At 38.8% G+C, this 22,259-nt stretch overlaps 1 protein-coding gene across 4 annotated transcripts; it reads left to right on the plus strand.

Moving 5' to 3' along the window:
- Positions 1 to 28: 28 nt before the first annotated feature.
- Positions 29 to 20,765, plus strand: LOC111263732 (alpha-(1,6)-fucosyltransferase). 4 transcript variants are annotated; one of them, XM_022839110.2, is made up of 13 exons: positions 29 to 3,312; positions 6,007 to 6,216; positions 6,321 to 6,677; positions 7,638 to 7,778; positions 9,581 to 9,829; positions 12,411 to 12,553; positions 13,143 to 13,299; positions 13,797 to 13,904; positions 14,969 to 15,157; positions 15,642 to 15,772; positions 16,146 to 16,295; positions 17,238 to 17,381; positions 18,343 to 20,765. In XM_022839110.2, the coding sequence occupies exons 4-13, from the start codon at positions 7,668 to 7,670 to the stop codon at positions 18,593 to 18,595; spliced, it is 1,635 nt and encodes a 544-aa protein (XP_022694845.1). In that variant the 5' UTR covers positions 29 to 3,312; positions 6,007 to 6,216; positions 6,321 to 6,677; positions 7,638 to 7,667; the 3' UTR covers positions 18,596 to 20,765. The 4 variants fall into 4 exon arrangements, with proteins under 4 accessions (XP_022694845.1, XP_022694837.1, XP_022694852.1 ...); XM_022839102.2 differs by lacking the exon at positions 6,321 to 6,677; XM_022839117.2 differs by lacking the exon at positions 6,321 to 6,677 and having other exon boundaries at positions 6,007 to 6,122.
- Positions 20,766 to 22,259: the final 1,494 nt, after the last annotated feature.

A 22,259-nucleotide genomic window follows, 5' to 3' on the forward strand; every position in this document is an offset into this window, starting at 1 on the left:
CAAACTGCCCGAACGAGGCACAAACCAGCTACCCAACGGTGCTAAGAATGTTAAAAAGAAGATAGGCGAGAGGGTGTCTTGTGTAGATCTCGAGTAACTTTTACTGATTGTAAAGAATATATCGTTAAGTATACGGACATACATTACGATGTCTATGCGACAATGTGTCGATTCTGTTAGGACAAGCAATAAAACACCTATATATTGAATTACAAAACAAGACAAAGTAACACAATTAGTAAAACGCCTGACTTAATTGTATAATAAAGGGTCGGAACACGCGGTTCTCAGCCATACGTTAAGCCAAAAAGCACCTCTGCAAAAGCTTTGTTGAGTGAGCTTTTGTCTTAACGTGCCCTTACACTACATTACAGATAAGAAGATAGATTCTACATAGATGTTGCGCCAATAGCATGGTTCTCTGATGCTACGAAATGGGTTGATATTTCGACTTGCATGTGCCTTGAAAGGAACACCATACTTACTCAGCGTAATGGGGTGACTGGGCCCAGCCTCTGATCAGAGGAGACCAATGCTATGTAAAGTCATGCCAACCAAACGTCAATGGCACATAATTTATTTGAAACCAGAAATTTATTTGGATATCTAACATGTATGGCTCAGCGCGTCCTCATACCGCTGCGCGAGTACCAATGCTACGCTAAAGTCTCTGCTGGTGCTGTAGCCAAGGGAGAGCGGTGTTAAATTGATCTCTCTTAAAATAAAAAAAAAAAAACAACGAAATCCCTGACGCTGACGAAAAACGCTGACTTGTTTGGTCGAAGTGATTCTAGAAAACAGTGAAAATCTATCTTATCGTCTAAAACAGTGAGTTTGCTACAGTAAAGCACTATCAATCGTTAATGCTGACTTCTGCATTCTGTTGTTGTTCATTAACCCGGCACGAAACGAACTTAGCAAAGGATAAGTAAATGGTAATTTATCAATGAAGCACATGTGGAAATTATTGTGCAGCGTAATGTCCAAATTATTATCTGTGTATCTCAGGAACAACGACTTCTTCGAACAGCGACATACTACATTTTGAATATCTTGTCGGTTTGAATTAGCATCAGCTCCATATAAAAGATCAAATATATAGATATAATGATCAAACTCGGCCTTCATAAAGCTAGGACCAACAGTGCTTAGCCCATTACAGCGCACAGCGTCGTGCCTGGTGTCACTTAATGGCTAACGTTAAATTTTCTAAAAAAAATTTCACCGTCTGAGTGGTATAGATCGAATAGTATAGCAGAATAGTCACTGATAACGACATTACTTGATTAAATAAATTATATTGACTTGACACTTAACATATTATCTCATAGTTCATCGTAATCGTAGTGTAAAAATCTTATTTTACAAATTCAGATTTGCAAAGAGTGGCATCTTTTGCAAGGATCTTCGTGTAAACGTTTGGAATACATTAATTTTAAACTTTCAATGTTCCACGAAGATTTTCGGTTTACTCTGCATACATACTTCTGCTATTGTTCAGAGAAACATTTTGATGATCAGAAAATATTGTTTTTTCTTAAGTGAAATATTTTACAAACTCAAATCTACCCTTTGTTCTTCGCGCATTATCAGTTGTCTCTTATGGTGTCGTAAAGTTACACGTCTATTCTGTGACGCTGAATTTCAGTCCAGTAAATCCGCGGGTTCCGTCGTTTAGGCGAATTCTTCGGGAGCGGAACGCCTTTTCTTGAAGAATTTTTTTCGTCTGCCGTCTGCTCAAGCAGCTGAACTGAGAGGCGAGCCGAGCCGAAGGTAGTGGCTGGATGCGATGGTGGAAAAGGAATTGTCGGTACACGACCGACAACAACTAAAAGAAGAGCGGGGCAAATAATAGAATGATGCTCCACCATTTCCTGCTCTGTGCATTGAGTTAGTCTACGGCTCTGCATAGATCGGACTATTCAGATTTCCTGTGGATCATAGTGTTCCATACCGACGAGTAGTCCCATCTCGCCACTCGTTTCTAAATGTTGGTCGCTGCTGTTGCGACGGCCGCGGTAAACCTTTGCGCAATAAAGCAGACGGGCTGTCAAACTGTTAACTGCAGGCCATAAGCGTTTGCCATCGCTATATCGGCTAGATATCGGTAGGAACGGTAAGACAGCATGTTGGCAGTAGAATCACTTGATAAGCGGAAGATAATTGCAAAGCAACAAGACTTCAGCTGGCTAATAAGAAAATGATCAAGACATAAATGCCCTTACAACGAGCGCTTTATCTAAGGATCACCGAATCAATCCAGTGGAGTGAGGAAAGGAGAAAATTGTAGGAGTTTATTCGATAAATACCTAAGATCAGTTGAAGACTTACCGTGGCCTCCAAATAGAATACGCAGGACAACGAGCGGTCTACGGAGTCGAGTTGGTCTCACCATTAAACCGTGCAGAAAGACACGCCGGGACAAGCAGTGTTACGTTCCACTGAAAAGAAACAAGAGTAACTGCTTAACCTTCTATATCAGTGCAGCGACTTTTGATCTTTTTTGTTTTTCGATCATGTACCTCTGCTTAGGCTGAGTTCGTTTAGCGTGCGGTACAAGAAAACCTGTGGCTCAAACAGCAAGCAAAGTATCTTTGTCCATTTTATCATTTCGTGACTGGCAGTAATCGCTTACCGCCAGATTTTGTTCATTTTGAATACTCGTCACCTCCTGAAGTTTCCAGGAAAATGTAAAAATTAAGGATTTCACATGGACAGGCGATGACGACGATAACAGTAATAATGTGAGTTACTTCCCCTCCAGCCGTGAGCTGCAAATAATTTTTTCACAACGAAAGCATTCCACGGAATTGAGAAGCCTTCATAAAAACATGGTGAGATGACCCTAGGCTCTTAACGCTGGGGTCAGGTGAGGGCGCAACCAGTGAGCAATCACTGACACATACAGACCGTACGACTGCGGATAGTGGACATATAGGCGAGTGCTGAAAGCCATTAGTTAAAACAGAAGTGCAACAAAACAGGCATTTGATATAGAAAGAAAATCTATTGCAGCGAATCTTCACCTGCGATGCTATGATCACCACCTTCAAGGTCGATTATTAGAAATATCGCATACTAGAAATAGCTAAGGCAATATCAAAGCGACGCAAAGTCCCGATATATAGACACAACAGCATATCAAATTCTCTTTATCCATTTTTATTCGTGTAACTCGACGAGTACTTCTACGAAACATAAAGAAGAAGCTTGTCGCTCTTGAGGGAATGAAGCACGTGAATTAGGATTGTTGGGGCATTATCGCGACTACTCCTGAGGTGGATCTGGACGGATGCTCCGGAAGGACACAAAGTATGTTTCGTATCGTACATTGTTGGTTATTATTGTGGTAGATATTTAATGAAACAATGTGACTTAACAACGTGACAACAAAAGAAAATATTTTAGCATTGTCTTTATCTGTACAATAGCAAATCGCGGTCAAGTGGAGTGCAAGCGAAACTGCCAGGTATTGACGGATAACTGTATAGCAACAGGATTAACGAGAAATATTGTACTGACAGCAAGAGTGTAAACTAAAGGAAAATCGTCATTCCCACCTTAATGCTTAAGTATTTAGTTAATAGTTTTTTCGAACTCATCCAGTGCTATTGCTAGAAAATACAGAGTTAGGTGATTGGCCGCCGTGGGTCTACATGAACTTTAAGCTTTGAGCCTATCTTGCCTTACGTATACCTTCATTTAATACGAAAGTATATGATTACTACACTACGACGGGGACTGTTTAAACAGAAGGAATATAATTTTTAAGGTTTCTAGGTAGACTTGAATTAATACTCACATTATTGTGTGCTTATCGTATAAACAGATAGTCATAGCGGACAACCAAACAGATAACGATAGCGTTATCTCGAGAGTGGAATCCCCATATTTTTCTTAACTTGTGAGAAAATAATAAATCTTGTCTTTCTTTTAATACAATTGTTTCCTCTGTACTTTCATCTAAAATGTCACCCTGCTCTGCTAGGACACAATTTACAGAACATCAATTTCCTATTTTTAGATTGTTTCAGTACAATATTATAAACTAATCGTTCCCTATCATTGTAGTTCTGTCCAGTAGGCTTCTATTCAGTTCTATTGTAATGACGCACCTGAAAACTACAAAGCAAGTATTCTCAATGTGAAACTAAGTCAAAACTTATCTATTCGGGTTGTGCATATTCTGCAATAAGTACGCTGGCTTGTTATAACGAAAAGCTAGCTGTCTTAGCTTAACTAAATATTCAGAGCCACATTACATCATGGCTAAATTTTCTCGACGAGAAAATATTCCCTCGTCCAGAGAGCATAATGCAAAGTTGTTTTTTTAGCGTATTAATCATAAAGAATTACATAGGCTAAATATATAATATCTGGGCAACCGAATATTTATATGAAGGGCTTTTGTGGGGCGCCGTCGACCTTTTTTCTTGACTTCCTTAAATATATATTTTCTGAATTTTCTTAATGAGTATGCTCCGAAATGATCAAAAGTTGGCTGAGAACGTATTCTTGCTTTCTAGGATTTCAGACTACATGCGATTTTTTTGCATCTGCCAAATAATACGACTTTCGAAGTCAGAGGCTAACTACATGTCATACAAAAAAAGAGGAGCATATGGCGCTATTTATATATGCAATTGAACTAGTAAACTTAGCTTACTTATTGTTCCTCTTCGTGAGATTATCGGAACGCAGAACACGACTACGTCATGTGTTAGTTAGTTTTACTCTGTTATTATATTCCAGCCTTAGGCGCATTTCATATAGAACGATTACTTTACGTCGATCGGATGTGCCCTATGCTCTTGGAACGCAGAAAGGGTGCCCTTCAATTGTCAGGTTTTACCTTGTTCGTTCAATTTTTTAATGGGTTTCACAAGCAGATATAGCTAGGACAGCTAGCCGATGTCTTGTCTTATGCGGGCGGCTTTTTCCAAGGTTGATCTCTTTCGCGTGCTTTATCTAGTTGAAAGTAGACAGATATATAGAATGAACATGTTTTGAGCTAGCTAATTGACTAAATAGGCCCTGTATTAATTTAAGCGTCACCTGGAAATGCACCCCACTAAGATGGTTCTGTGTGTATTTAAGCATGATTATACGGTCAAAGAAGTTTTAGTGAACAAGCAGCTTGCCGCACTAACGTTGGGAATTGCACGCTTGGCCTCAAAAAGTGAGCGGATTAAATTTACGAGCGATGCGAGATGAAGCTGATTTTTGAACGCCGTTAGAATCAGTGATGTAATTATGGGCACAATTCAAACAGTTCAAACATGACAGCTTTCTATGACCGTAATATAAAGCCTGTGAGAAGATCTTAGAACCACGAAATTTCTTATTCCAGTCCTGCAAGGCACGTGTGAATCATGGCGGTGTTGTACTTGTATATGATCACTATCAACAATGTGAAAAATGATGTTGTAATTTTCGATACAATAATTCATCAATGTTTGGGAATTCTTCGAAAAGTCTGTCACCTAAATTTACTCAATAATTTGTTAAACTGATGAGAAAATAAGACAGTTTAAGGTATATATATATATATATATAATCATTTGTGTGTTTAAAAAATGTTTGCTCCTCTATGGTCGGAGAACCTCATACCGTGAGGGATAATGGCATAGAGTGCTTTAAAAAACCTACTTTGCTCTTAGCAAGCTATAAAAGCCAATCCTTGACGTCGTTCTTTCTCTTTCGGATTAAAGGTTCCCATGCCTGCGAATTACATATTAGCTGTCTATTAAGATTCACCATTGAAACGCACATTATGTTAAAGGGGGTAGGGACTTATATGCGTTAATTCCAACCAATATTCATCTCCAGTACTTAAGAGTACTAACTGTAAAATTTATGAGCGTTCTCGCGCGTGTAAGTAGACATTTTGATTATCATGCATCATTGCAATTAAATTCTAATATTTATAGAATAATAACTATTTCTATTATTCAGTTGTTGTTCTTATATGAGCCCATTTTTAACGCAAAGATCGTTACATTTCAGATGATTGCCTGTTTGTCGAATGTCTACGACTAAAACCTGGGACCAGTGCACATGTGGCCATTATTAGCGAACTGGCGGCTGTATTCGCCGCGGAATCAGACTTCGCTTAAACAGAGGTGAAAATTGTCAACATTGCCGTCGTTGTGGTGTCGATTTTGTTCGTCATAGACGACCTTTTAACGCATTCCCTGCGCGTGACGCTGGCGACAGGTTCGTCTACGCACTGTAGATTTTTCTGTTAAAAGTAATACTTACCTGTATGTAGTTTCCGTAGCATCAACCTGGCAAGCCAAAACTCGCCTTAATAATTGCAGGGAGTAGCTGGATTTAATTGGAACGGGAAGCGCTTTGCGATGGTACAGGTTCGGCGATCGTCGGAGTGTAGGACGTTTATGACTTTACCGATGGATAATCCGCTCGTGTCGTACTCAAATAGACGAAGATATCTCTCGACAGCAGTAAACTACGTAAGTACTCGAAGTTTATAAACTTCGAGTACTTAAGACGTAGCACACGTTGCCGTCTTGCATATCGACGTGTAGAGTTGACACCGTTTCTTTGCTCGAAATGATAATTATATTTGTCAGGGTTGTGCTATCGAAGTGCTTGAACGATGATACGTCGTGCAGAAATGGGTGCCAAGTCTAGGGTACGGCGCTAGACCATTAAGGGTGGGTAATTTTCTGTTGAGAACAAAAAATATCCAATTTTTTACAGTCTTTTAGATATGAAATATGAAGTTATTATATAGAGTTATTTCGAATATATCGGGCATTACCGACCTACTGCTCATCAAACAGCTCGCACGTGTTTATAATATCGTAACTGATAATATTCGGACTAGATACAAATAATTCTAACTAGTTTTAGCTTTCGTGCATACTATATATAAAATGTTGCACTCTAGAACAATTGATGCACTTAGATGGCCCTGATTGCGCGTATTAATCCTTTTATTCCTGAAAGCGTAGACCCTAAAAACAATACCAAAGGGGTAGTTAAAAGGTTACCAGTTACAAGTGAACTGTTCTACGACATTCGGCCGTTAGCTTGAACGGTTATATTCTGTGTAATATAGAGAAAGTCATTAGATTTATATTTTTTAACCAGCGTCTATATAATTTTGTCTAAGTAGTACATCTTTGTTTCATGTTCAAGGATAAAGTTGATGCTCTACGCTAGTTCCAGTTGTCTCAAACAAGGCTGTTTAAATAAGCGTTTATTTATTGCAACAGGCGTATACGTAAATAGAACTATGCTCCGCTATATAACATTTGCTGTGGCCCTTTCTATTAAGAAAAAGACGCGTTAATCGTGCATAAATGTAAACGCTGACGTAGCTGTGCACGAGTAAGCTTAGCTTTACGTATTTCTTTGCGGCGGTTTGAAAGATTCGATCCTGTAACTGCCCTGTCGGCAGAGCACTGAGTGTCCCTTGCTTTCGTTACGTGACACTCACAAACTCCTGATGGTCGTCGTCTGTAACGCTGAGCTATGCGACGGGTACTTGCAAATCCTTTTTCCTTAAAGGGTAGGTTATGCCTTAGTTTGTTTCAAGAACACCACCTGTGAGATTCTAACAGGCTGACTAATCCAATTGGCTTGTTTATTTTGTTGGAACATTTTTCTAGCCTCAGGCCAAAAGGGAAAGGGTCACCAAAATGTCTTCAATGGTGACGCGATTGGTGATCGTGGCCGTGATCGTATGGCTCGTGATTATCATTGTGATGAGCGGGCCGTTTCTTCGTCCTGGGGGACTACCCGAAGATCAAGTAAGGTTACTTAATGTAAGGGACAGTAATAACAACGACATCTGCTTTATTTTTAATTTGATTGTTTTAGTAGATAAATAAAAATAATATAATGGCTAGATAATTGCCCCATTGACTTTGTTGCACCACTTAGAATGCCGAGAACAAGTAAGCTCCGATATGACAGTACGTAAGGGAAATTGCAACGCAGGTCCTGCCGTCCGTCTAATATCTACAAATTTAGCTACTGGTAAAGGAAATATGAGAAATATTACCATAAGCGTTATTTGTATTCTATTTCAATCGCTTCCATGCAGGGACATGGTCCGCGAATGGGGCACGTGAGAAAAATTGTTGAAGGTTCCAAAATTTTCAAGTAACTGTTGCAAGAGAACCCCTATTTTTTCAAAGAACAACAATAGTCTTTTTTTCACAATAGTATAAATCTTAAGTGCTAGCATTAGGTTCCTACTAGTTACTGTTGAGTGATGTGCAATCTTGTACAGATATTCTCCGTCCGCACAGAGCTCCCAGGAACGGGATTGTATAAATAAATCACGTGGATTTCCGAAGTCTTCTAATGATTGTTTTTATACCGCCTCGTCACCAATCAGTCTACCAGGTAAAAAAAAAGGGAATCATTCAAAAAGAGCGTTCGTTTTCTACCTATGAGGTAATTAAGTGTATACTGTAGATCTGTGTTGCAGAAATGTGTTATCACAGTAAGTAAATTTCACGTTCGACCGACGCGATCCGGCTGAGTGTATTTGGAAATGATGCAACATACAGTTATGATGATTGATTGTCAAGTTCGATCGCTAAGGGGAACGAAATCTGTGTGACACAAACCGAGAACAACGAAAGATCGTAAACGCATATTACAGCCATCACGAATCACCATCAGTATTAACTATTGCAATTGGACAGCAAAATTTCGTTTACCTGTCCCAAAACTGTCTGCGGCAGCGGAGAACTGCCGAACGCCTACATGTGATCTAAATAAACTTAATTAATTGATTAACGAAACAATTATACGTTAGTAGTAGTAAAAGGAAGGGTCAACTCTAATTGTTTTCTGCGTTTTCCACTTCGCACCGGTATATGTCTATCAAACGATCAAGGGCCGTTATATTTCCAATTATTGTGACCAAAATCGACGGCATTACGAATATTGCGCATAATCGCATCATGGCGTAACACGGACGCCCGAATGATCAGCGCTCAAAAAATAGTTTTCTGACGTTATGATTTTATTGTTTTTGTTTACAGATCATTATTTAACACAGCTAGCTCCGGCATAAAACAGAACATTAAAGGAAATTATCTAGTTATTAGCTAACAGCAGGAAGGAAAAGCAAAACTGTTACAAGTCTGAACAGTTTTGTTTTTTCTTCCTGGCAATGTTACGTTAACAACAGCACGTTCCGTTGCTGTAAGTAACTAAAATAACCAACTAAGTAACTAATTATTTTCATTTTTCTTAAATTCTTTAATAAAAAAAAAAAAAAAAAGATTATTTTAATTTAAACTAGTGCTATTCCTGTTATACATAATTACTGTACAATAACTGACAACTATTAAGTCTGAATATGTTTACTATCTGAATAAAATTGAAACACATACAATCGCAGCTAAAACTTTGAACAATCGTCTGAGACAGGCAATTTCTGATGAGATCCTGCTAACGTTCTAATCGTAACAAAAAAAATGCTTTAAGATTTGAATTTGAACGTGTCATCATTCTCCACTATTTTCACTATTTTTTTCATCATCACTATTTTTCTCTAATCATTGTGTTTTTAACACAATTCGTTGTTTATTAGGTGGTCGCTCGATTAAATCGAGCTATTGATGAGCTCGAGGAGTTGAAACACAGCAACGCCCAATTGCGACTCGTCGTCCAAGCATTCACGAACGGCAACCCGATCGATCCCAGCAACGTCTTTTCGACGGCGCCCCCCAAAGACTATGAGGTTTACCGGCGGAGAGCAGAGAACGATATACGGGAACTTTGGTTTTTCGCTCGTTCTCAGCTGGACAAACTCATCAGACATGCCAAAGAAATCTCAAAGGTAGATTTCTCAAAGCATCTTTACTTAAGTTTGCCTGTTGCATACATACAGAGTCCTATTCGGTTATGTAAAATTGGACAATGAAAACAGGTGCACTTTGATATACGTAAGAGGGCATATATATATATCATGAACTCCAAAGACGTAAATTGCTTTTTCCTATATATATATTATATATATATATATATATATATATATATATATACATGTACATACACGAGATTCTAGTAAAATAAAATTCTTACGTTATTAAAGGCAGAAATTTACGTCGTTAGATACCTGTAAGGTTATTGGTGGGTAATACTAAGCACATTAATTTCGCGAAAACCACACCTGATTTCATTATGATCATCATCATCATTAGCGCTGCTCTTGTCGGTATGATAACACCTTGTATGTCGCGTGCACTTTGCGAAAGCGAAATTGGCACTGCCCAGTATATAGTTTCTTCGGACTGAAAAATATTAAGCGTCATTGATCGGGAACCTGCTAGCGACCAACTGAGCCTCTCTGTTGCGATCGAGTCGCGTCGATTCTGATTTCTCGCAGAGACGATACCTAACACAGATAGACAGCCTGAAAAGGCTTCGCGGGACATTAATGAAATTTAAGTATGACTACTACAGTTCTTGAGAAGTGACCTGTTAGTAGCGGCTAGCATAATCTAATCCTTTGGTTAATTGGCTTTTCAAAGTGATAGCTACCGTAAGCTATTATTTTAAGCTATACCTTTCGTCTTTATACGGTTAACCATAATTAACCGTGTGTGCTATAAAAATACAAAAAAACCAACACATGTTATTATCAGTCAATACACTGAATCGCGTACTGATCATAGGTCTAATCGAGTTTAGCTTTTGTACAATATTAATATCGAAAGTTAGAGCGCCAAGATTTGAATATCTGGCACGGAGTTCTGGCGCGGATACCAGACTTTATAAAATTCCCACCGACAATGATTTGGTCTGCTAAATCGTTAGATGTACATACGCTTATTTTACTGTTTTTTTTACTGATCATTGATGTACGACTCAGAAAGATTAAATTATCCATTCAAATAAATCAAGATGAACAACTTATTTCCTGGAACATTATCAACCTATCATGGTTGGGACGCTTCCACTTCGAGGCATTATTTGTGCCCCGAATAAGTTCACGCTACCGTTCCGTTCTGCTTGAGAAGGCTTAGTTGATGCTCATGGGCTTACTTGAAACAAAGCCCTCTAGTTGAGCAGACAAAAATTTTAGCGGTATATATCAACTTCCATCAATGTCTCAACAGGTCGCTTAAATTATTTGCAGCCCGTTCATCTTTCTGCTTTTGCAAGCTGGATGTACAGATTCTGGTATTTGACTAGGCACATGCTTGTTTGGAAAAAAGATTTCATATTTGCAAATGCTTGGTAGTAGAGTATAACTTGGTTCATATCTGTCTTTTCCCATTTAATTTGGTTGCTAATTGGAAATGTTTCGGATTTTACGCCCGATCACAGACTCTGAAAAGTTTATCAAACTTTTAGTGCCATACTATAATATATGAAATTCGAATATACCAAAACAAAAACAACATTCTTAATTATAATTTAGTCTCCGTGTCGTCTACGCTGTCTACCGTGGCTAGCTACAGTAGAAAACACGCATGTAAAGATATTTTAAATGTAAATAAAAGCCTGTTGGACCAGTGTGCTTTAAGATGATACAAAGTCTAGCCGGACTAATTTTTTAACGTGCCAAGATAATCTAGAGAATAACGGCATTGAATGGGGTAAATGCTTTCTGCGAAACTTCTGCGGTTAGTAATTTAACGCGGAACTAATAGGAACCAAACATCAGAATTTTAATTTGGTACGGATTTGACACATTTTTACCATGTGGTAGTCGTGTGTTGAATAAGATCGTGTAACTGATAGAAACATAGACGAAACGCCTACAAAACAAAGTAGTCGATATGTAGTGTAAGCCACAGCACACTCAATGACTGCATAATACGTAATGGAAGCCACATTACGTGCACATGACTGCGGATTATAGTCAATGTGTAATGTGTACTTTACCTGTTGCAGAAAAATGAAAGTATTTCAGTTTGGAAAGGCTCATAAGCACGATTTTTAGTATGCAGGTTTTTCAATCGACCGTTTTTCCGTCTAATACAATTGACTGATTGCATGATACTACAATGTACAGCAATTTTGGCATTAGTGTCCTTTTGTGTGGAAACTGACCGTTTCGAATTTTATGTCCAGTGACGTCGTTGGACGAGCCTTTCTAGCACGAAACGAATGCCTGATTTCGGCTTACACAATATCACTCTAGGATAGAGTAGTTAGTAGGATAGAGTTCAGTAGGCTAGGATTTGGCTTGCAGAAACTCAAAATGTCTTGGATTTTACATCTCTTACTGTGATTAAGCGTTGTTTAAGATGGCTAGCTACTAAAAACTAAATGGGCCACGAGCCAACGCTCGGTTTCAAGAGCCTAAGTTTAGTGAACGAAAACGTTATCATGGAGACAAATTAGAGCAGCGGGAACCAATAGACCAACCCAAAAGAAATTAAGTATTCTTGTTTCTAATTCTCTTTCAGGACACTTTAAAAGCCCTTCGCGAAGGGATCTATGAAAGGCACATGGCAGCGTTGATTGATATGGACGCGATGAGATTACGTGACGGCTATGAACGCTGGCGGAGAGGCGAGGCACAGGCGCTCCATACAGCCGTGATGGACAGGTAACATCTGTGGATCATGAAATTTGGCTGATTCTACTATGGTGTGCATGTGTATATATATATGTAATCTCTGCTACGACTATGACAATGATCATGGCCTTATGTCAGTGTTATCGACAGTGTTGATGGTTCGAGAGATTTTGAGTGCCAATTTCGAGTTTTGAGTCAGTGTTCAGATCGAAGCGAGGCCCCTAAAGCTGCGGGATTCATAGATGCCCGTTTATCAAAGAGCACTAGCTGTGTTAGTAGTACTGTGTGATATAGAGTTTCTAGAATGCTAATAGAGGCACAGACTCATTGTGGTGCATAGCTTGTCACTGGAGGACTTCTGCGGAATCTAAGCGGCCCGTAAGGGAGAGAAACGTAAATTCCTAACGTTATTCACTAACATAAACTTTTAACAATACTTTTCAAAGGAAAACTTTTTACGAACTGTCTGTTTTGTCTCAAGTCCCCAGTGATTTTAACTGATTCTGGTAGAAGTTGCCCGAAATCTACCCTAGGAAGAATGCGTCGCGTAATGATATTAAAAGATGTAAAAAAAAAAGCATGGATCTCACCAGTCATTATTAATTTGATGCTTTTTCAGAATTCGAACCCTACAGAATCCTGCAGATTGCTTTTCAGCTAAGAAACTTATATGCACGCTAAACAAAGGCTGCGGATATGGCTGTCAACTTCATCACGCGACCTACTGCCTAGTTATGAGCATATCGATGAAGCGAACGCTTATCCTCAAATCCAAGGTGAAGAGACAACGAATAGATTTCGGATTTGATATAATCGTCATTCGATTCAAACCTTGTCATCCCCTATCACGAATACGAACATTGCCTTGATCAGCCGTAACACTTGGAAGTTGCAGTTCCAGTACATGAACTGTGTAGAATGAAAGATAATTTAGGAGAAATCCTCATAATTTTCAATTGCTTCCTTATTTATTTAATCCTTCCTTAATTATTTACATACTTTCGGTGTCTTGCAATAACCGCAAATACCGTAATATAAGAACATAACAGCCGTCTACGCACACTGCTTACGTTACCCAATAAGGGAAAGTACCAGGCCAAATACGGTTTACCTGAATAGTCACTATACTGTATATACTCTGATTTTATTTTACGGAACAAACACGAAGTTATAATGTATATATAATAAGTGGAAAACTATGACAGGAGGTCAAGAACTAACAATCACTTGTTTTATAAACCACAGTTTAATTATGCTGGCCTTCGCTCCACAGGGTTGGCGCTATAATCCACGTGGGTTTGAGGACGTCTTTCAGCCACTGTCCAACTCATGTTTGGTCGAAACTGGAGGAAACATAGAGAAATACCCTGGTAGTGAAGATGTGAGTACATTGATGAAACTTAGATACCTAAAATAAGTACATTGGTAGCCATGTGTTCGCTTCATATCATGAATAGATAAATCGAATAGGTTTATTCCAAATGAATCTAATAAATCTAAATAAGGATGCATTTAGTGACCGGTCGCTAAGGTCTGTCCTACGAAATAACTCTACTTAGAATTTAGTAGTTGTTAATGCTCAGAGTCGGTTCTGTCAAGAGTTATTTGTTGGGCTTCAATCGTCTTGTTGCTTTAAGCTGCTTAGCTATCAAGTTCAATCGAGAGTGTAAAGACGTTTATACATGGATGCATTTTTTTAACCATGTTGACGGCAACCGCTAGGTCAATGTCCTTCGAACCTCGAAAACGCGTTTAGCCCAAAATAAAAAAGAGACGACAGGCAGTTAGAAATGCAACTATATAGTTCGCTGATTAGAAAGATTAGTTTTAAGCAATGATGGGATGATTAACGCATTATTCGCTATATTATACAGTGGTGATTGAAATTGGCTGTTCAATGCAAGACGAATAATTTTAGCGCGTAGCTCGAGCCTTTCCATTTACTTAAGATCTTGAGTCATGTTTGGAAATGGTATATTATGGAAGATGAATTATTACGTTGTGTAATTCTGGAACGAAGTGTAGATGTCTCATTGTGGGGACTGTGACGAGTACCAGTGCTGAGTCTCTCAGCACTGGTACTCGTGATAAGCAATATATGGCAGGGTAAGGGTCAAGTTTGACCCTTATCTAATCACGCCAATTGAATTTTCGTTTTGCTTTAAGTTGACCTTCGTCGTGCATTCTAATATGAAGATAATAGTTTGTTCTTTGAAGCCTTTATTTCCTACCTACTTAATGGGCAAAGGTCTGTTTATCTGGTAGAATATTTGTCTAAACAGAGCCACTAATTGCGTTCTTGAAAAAAAGCTATCCGTTAATAAAATGAATCAACAGTTCAAATGGTCAAATGTGTTTAGCTCGTTTACTACATAGGTGGCTAGAGCAACCGTCTGTTTGTAGTTGTCTTGGAAATTGATTTTAAAATTTAATTTCTAATCACAGACTATCAACGTGGAACTGCCGATCATTGACTCAATCAACCCCAGACCTGCTCAACTGCCATTGGCAGTACCTAAAGCTCTAGCTGCCCGAATTCAGCAGCTACATGGAAACCCTGCCTTGTGGTGGATCTCACAACTTCTCGGTTTCTTACAAAGGCCTCAAAAAGAAACTGCGGCCTTCTTAAAGCAGGTACGATCTGAGAAGTGGGCGTTTATTTTGAACTGCTTTTTATACAAATTTTGCCAATTATCTTATCTTTTTTGCTATAATATCCAAAGACACCTTTTGTTCTTTATCATTTCGCTATTTTAGTCTTATCTTCTGCTCTCATTTATAAATATTCGTCTATTATTGTGCAATTTTTGGAGAGATCCATAATGCGTGCGTACTGTGTAAGGTAATGTCAAATGTTTGCATTCACGCTTCCTATCGTATTTAGCGTGGTTGAAGCAGTAGAACACCGGCGAATCTTGCACCAACGCCACTTTTTTCTCCACACAATGACAGTTTTATCTATGATGTACCTTTTAGTCGGCATTGTACCTTTATCCATCAGTATTTTGATCGCCCTTTCTGCGTTGTAAACAGACACAAGTTGGACTTTTTTTGTTTATTAGGTCTGTTACAAACGTTTCAACTGATAAATACTAAATTATAAGGTTGTTTTCCGCAGGTGGAACAAGCCAGCGCTATCAAGAAGCCATATGTTGGTATTCACGTCCGACGGACAGACAAAATAGGAACGGAGGCATCGTACCATGGAATTGAAGAGTATATGAGCTGGGCAATAGAATACTTCGACAAGTACGTTGTAACCAAGTCGTGATGTACGGAGTATGGAGGAAGCTGTAAACGAATTCGATTGGGTTGTCTTCATAAAACATTCAGTATGATTATAATAGTGTTTGGTACAAAAACTCATTTCGTGAAACAAGATGATTGTTGCAGTGATAGTATGCTATTCTATGCAAAATAGAAGTAGTTTGAAAATCGGCGTACGGTTCTCGATTAGCTGATAAGCTGTGGCGTTTGACAAGGCGTTGTCGCATCCGAACTCTAACACTGTTACGAGCGAATACTAACCCGTCGTTAAATTCTAACCGTTCCGTAAATTGATTAACAAAGCAGAAATAAAGTAATTATTAACCAAGTTAATAATTACTTTGCTAATATACAGGTATGAGCTAGCACACGGCCGATTAGACAAGCGGCGCGTCTATATTGCCTCTGACGATGATACCGTACTGAAAGATGCCCGTTCTTTGTATCCCAACTATGAATTTTTCGGAGACCAGAAGATTGCCGCAAGTGCGTCGCTGAAAAATAGGTACGTGTAATGCAGTCAACGGGCTTCAGTTCTGCATGTTTTAGTAACCATACGGCTTAAGGCAATGTTCTACTAAGATCCCCTTTATCTAGCAGTTATGACGAAAATACATTTTTGAGAGTTGATTACTTCCGATGCGACTGGTAACGTATGCTACATAACGGTTAGGCGACACCTGCAATATTTACGTACAAGTAACCGTGTATGCTCATCTCAAAATGGGCCAATGAGAGTAAGTGGGCTCATTAAACTTGTTAAAAGTAGGCAGCTGTAGGACCAGGTTCGTTATTCAGGAACCCATTTAGTGCTTTACGTTGTGCTAAATACTCCCCAACTCTCTTATCAAAAAGTGTGTTATTTTTGCTTTGTTTTTGGCATCTCGAAAACATCGAGTCGAACACATCTGGACAAATACAAGGCGCCAGCTTCAAGTTCATTTTTTGGTGACTTACGCATTTGTCTTAACATTACGCGTGTACAAGCACTTCTATCTAGTTAATCTAGTGATGAACGCATACAAACGTTGAGTTTGTTACAAGATTGGACTGGTTATAACATTAGTTATGTTATTTGGGCCTAAATTGGACCTAAACTAAGTTGACATGACAATATTTTGGCGTGTTTTCTTAAAATTAAAGAAAACCCTAACTAAATATATAAGTGAAGCCCAAATGAAAACTGTGCAGCGTTTACAAATCATCAAACGTGTCGTAATTCACACACGCCTGAAGGGAAGCATAACTGTAATGGACAGCCGATATTTGAAGCCTACTAAACGATGTTCGATAATTCGCCATGGATGTCTTATAAGCGCATATTATCGAATCCTACGGCAGAGCTTCTTAAAAAATGTACATGTTTGAACACATTCGATTAGCTTCTGTTTCACGACAAAGTGAGTACCCGGAGGTTTGATGCTAAATGTGATTTTTTCTTCTATAGGTATACTGTTGAATCCCTTCGAGGAGTTATAGCTGATCTGCACATGCTGTCCATGTCAGATCACCTTGTATGCACGTTCTCATCACAGGTGTGCCGAGTCGCCTTCGAGATGATGCAACTTTTATATCCGGATGCATCTCACAGGTACGAACTGACCGCAGAACGACACTTAACATAGTAACCGTCTTATCATTTCTTCTTCCCATTACCTACTGGAACATTGCCAGCTTTCTCCAGGAAACTCGTGATGTTCCAGCAGGTAACGTTACTGCAGAACGGATGGCTCGATTTACCATTAGTGGATGCCGGACTTTGAAGTACTAGATAGCTCTGTTTTTTACCGCAACGGCTAGATGACCAAACTCGTTGGAACTTTCAAGTATCAAGTGATTCTCGATTTTGATGACCAAACTCGCTGGAGCCTTAGAGTACCAGATGGCTTTTTCGTTACTACAACGGCCAGACCGCTAAACTCATCGGAGCCTTCAAGTATCAGATGGTTCTCGATATTGATGGCCAAACTCGTTGGAGCCTTAAGGTACTAGATGGCTTCCTTTTTTACTACAATAGGCAAATGGCTAAACCCGTTGGGGCTTCCAAGTACCAAATGAGTTTCAATGTTGGTTGTCAAATCCCTTGGAGCTTTCAAGTACCAGATAACTATCCTCTTAGCCACAAAAGCCTGGTGGCCAAATTTATTGGAGCTTTCCAGATGGTTCTCATTCCTAGCAAAACGGCATGATGGTCAAACTCGTTGGGACTTTGAAGTACTAGCTTTATTTTTTACCGCAACGGCTAGATGACCAAACTCGTTGGGGCTTTCAAGTACCAGACGGCTTCCTTCAACAATCAGATGGTTAAACTTATTAAGGTCATGCACATCTATGCAATTTTGTGACTTTTTTTTTGCTGAGTACGCAGTCGCCCGTCGGCGAGCGACGTTCAACTGAAGTGAATATTGTGATGACCAATCAAAAATAGCTAGATTCTTGGCGTTCTCTTTCTTTTGACGTTGTGACTGAAATCTCTTTCGAAAAGCACGCATTAAAAGATTTGTTTCAAGCTTTACGCACTGGACAAGTTCTTTCTTCTGACCATTCTGTAGGTTTCGCAGCCTGGATGACATCTTCTATTATGGTGGCCAAAAGGATCACAACGTTGTGGCCGTGCTCGACCACTCGAAGGCAAACGCCCGCAGAGGTGAAATTGTATTTAGGAAGGGTGACCTGCTAGGCATCGCCGGCAACCACTGGGACGGATTCTCACGCGGGGTCAATCGAAGGACGTTGCAAAAAGGACTGTTTCCGTCATTTAAAACCACGGATTTTGTGGACGCGGTAGACTTCGGTGATTTTTAGTGAAGTCAAAGCAAAGACTCAGCTGGCATCTTTTGCTGCAGCAGCTTTGTAGCAAGAGCACTCCCGGTCTAATCAACAACTATAATGTTCACCAAGAATTCGGTAGGAACACTGGATGTTGGACGGGTCGTGTAATAGGGTGGTATGATCAACGGCGCCAATATGAATATCTCTCGGACCATAGTTAATTTGGTTCTATATTGTTGAATCTCGATACCAAACATGCATGTACTAGTATAGAGGAGACTAAATATTTTGTCAAATATACTGTTAATACCTGGATCAGCTGGGATCGGAAGAGCTGCCGCGAAGGGGATAAACCAGATGAAGGTGGCTGAGTATGTGGTTTTACCGAGATGGATCAATCTTAATCATTTTTCAAACCGGGTCAACTAAATCCGGTGTGCAGTGGAAACGCGATTCTAAATCCCGAAGCGTTGGGATCTCGCAGATTAAGAACGGATAGTTTCCACCAAATATAGAATTGTTCTGCAGAATCCTTAAGTTTCCGTTTCTGAAAGTAGAGCCACATATATAATAAACAATTGTTTAGACAATTCTTGTATTCTCTGCCACTACGCCACAATGGCGTTACCAACTGGATAACGAGATGAATACGGAAAAGAACCGCGCGTATAGGTGCAAATATGCGGAGTCCTCTAGTTACTTCTTTTTGTCAGCGCGCTATCTTCTATTGTACAGGCCTGCAAAGTTCTGCAGGGTTGAAGGTCAGCTAGTGAACTCTTGAGCTTATGTTAAATAGTGATGAAAAGCAACGCGTTAAGGTATTGATTAGGTGTAGACTACCGAATTAGCAATAAGGTTAAGCAATGAAATGATGTTGCTGCAGTGATTATTTTAGTCAATGGAGAGCGAAACGATGACGGAAAAACGAGTATTTACATATCCAGGGTCGGGAGAAAATTACTTGAAGTCAAGAAATTTGTTAGTTTGAGATTACTCATTTTACATCGATTGGTTAGTAGGTGAGTAAGATGCCATAAAAGCAAGAGTAAACAGACAATGAAAACTTTTAAAGGACTTCGAGGACGACCGCATATATATATATATATATGCATTCTAGCGATACGTTGTTATTGTTGATTCCGGTGCTTCGCCTAGTCGCTGTTTGATAGGAGAAAAACGAGTGAATGAAGCTAGAACCGCGCGGATGTGAAACTTAGAAACTTTCGTTTTTTAGAATGAATAACTAATGATGCATGCAAGTAAATTTTTTTAGCAAAATGTTATACGCCATTGTAACTGTGTAAAGTTGTGCACTCCAAGTCCCAATGGGCTGAGTATGGACGAGGCTGATATGTGTTTTCAGTAGAACGTAGCAAAAGTCGTTTGCAAAATGCACTTCAATGACCTCGAGATAGCAAGGCTTATCGTTGAAGTGTATGAGGCATACTTGATTTGCATCCTGAAATCTACGTATGTAGATCACAAGCCTTTTAGAGTGTGATTTAGTTTTTATCAAACAAAGACCTATTGAACGTTTTATATTTTTATCGTTGTTGCTGTGTTGTTTTGCTGATAGTGAAGGAATGCGTTCCGGTTTTGTTCTGATTTAGCCGGGTGGGCAACCAGCCGAAGTCGCTCGGTCGCGAAAGACTACGAGAGATGTATGCTCAGAGAACAATCTGCAATGGTACCATACTTCGGCATCATTTCTTAATGCATTTTCTTACAAAATTGTCTATTCAAAAATGATATATAATAGAATATTCGGCAAATGTTATCGTCCCCGATAATGCGAATACGTAGTTATAATTATTTAGAAATAATAACAAAGAGACCCAAACACTTATGATGCATTGTACATTTCGTCGCTTTATACCGCTAAGGATGTAACAAGACTCGATATATTATATATATATATATATATATATCGAGAAATCTAGCGAAGACCCTATGAAGAACAGTTTGAAGGGAAAACTGAGCTGGCTTTGACTGTATCTATCTTTATATATATATATATATATACATAAATATATATATAAATAAAAAGTCCAGTGGAACGGTGATGAGATGCCGTACGACACGCGTACGTGACTTAACTGTGCAATGAAGTATGAGTGGTAAACTGACTGTAAGAGGTAAAGGGAAAGGGTATTAATAACAATAAAAAGCGTATAGGAGTGAGAGAATAAATCTCCAGTTGTTATTTGATTGTGCGTTCATTTTGCGCTAAGGCCATGGGTGGTTACAAACGCGAGTTATTTTTAAAATGAACTCTGATCTATCTATGAAGAAGAGTGAAAGATGAGGATATGAAGACCAAACATCTCCAGAGAATAGAAACTCAATGACAAAGCATATCATCAACTTTATTAGCTTAATATAGATGTCAAAATGAGCCCAGGAGGCGCGTCAGGCTCCTCAATATATGGGCACGGCATTTCGATTTCGACTATCTTGTACTTAAAACAACTACCTAAATCATATCCCATTTGTTTACTATCCTGTCATCCGCAATTGGTGCCTATTACTAATTATTAAATAATTTTAGCATATTCAGCATTGTGATTATGAGGTTTAGAAGGCAATGTGGGCAATATGTACGCTCACTTGAACAGCATGCAAGGCTCAGGCCGTCGACGTTTACATTAATCAGATAGTAACGAATGCAATGCAGAAGCTCTTTTTATAGATTAACTGAAGTTCGGCTCATAAGTTTTTGGAGGATTTTTCGGTTGTGTAGATGGTGAGATATTCTAGTTTTGAGTACTTAGAACCTATTCGTCTGCATTTTCATCGTTGTCACAAAATGTTTGATGTTATTACCCAGCTACCATAAGTTATTGTACTCTACTCTCATTTTGTATTGTAAACAATATGGTAGACAAACATCAAGATACTGAAAATTTTACAGAACTTGCGATATAGTATATTCCTCTAAAGAGCTTTATGAAAGACACAAAGAAAGAGTGAACATCGGACGTTTTCGATCCTGTCATCATCGTCATCATTATTGTATCATTATTCTTAAAAGTATCGCTAAAAGAAATCTTTGTGACCTTTTATCGGTAGACATCAAACATTTAAGTACCGATTTACCGGTTTGTTTTTCACATTCAAACTTACTACGAGCGATAATAGAACTCCTAAAACCTAAAAGAAAAAGGTATGATACCTAAGTAGTGTACTAATTACTACTTTCTCCCGTATTTTTTTTGCAGAAAATACGCTTTTGTAGTATTATCATTATATTATTATATACGATTTTATTTATGTACATCACATACATCGGACCCACTCGATTTCATGTCGCCTTAAAGTCCAGTTTAGCCAGTTATGCGTTTAATCTATTGTAATATCTCGTAATTTATAATTTTCATTTTCCTCGATTTGCCTTTTTACTTTTCTATTTATCGCCAGGCATAAGTTTCTCATAGCGATTGATCAATGCGTACACACGATCGCTCGTAGTTTTATATTTCTCTCTCTCACGCTATACGTATGATCCAGTATCGGGTTTGTTCTGGAGATTAGTCACTCTGTTCTGAAAGTCCTTTCGCTTGCTGTATCTATCAGTCGCTTCATCATGTTTTGCGTTTTTCGACTGTAACCGATCCAATCAGAAAAAAACCATAGCAATAACTAAAATCTATTTATACAGAAGCTATTTATCAGTTCATATCATTCTGCCATTATATAT

This window comes from Varroa jacobsoni, unplaced genomic scaffold (assembly GCF_002532875.2).
Source record: "Varroa jacobsoni isolate VJ856 unplaced genomic scaffold, vjacob_1.0 scaffold_85, whole genome shotgun sequence".
Lineage (NCBI taxonomy): Eukaryota > Metazoa > Arthropoda > Arachnida > Mesostigmata > Varroidae > Varroa > Varroa jacobsoni.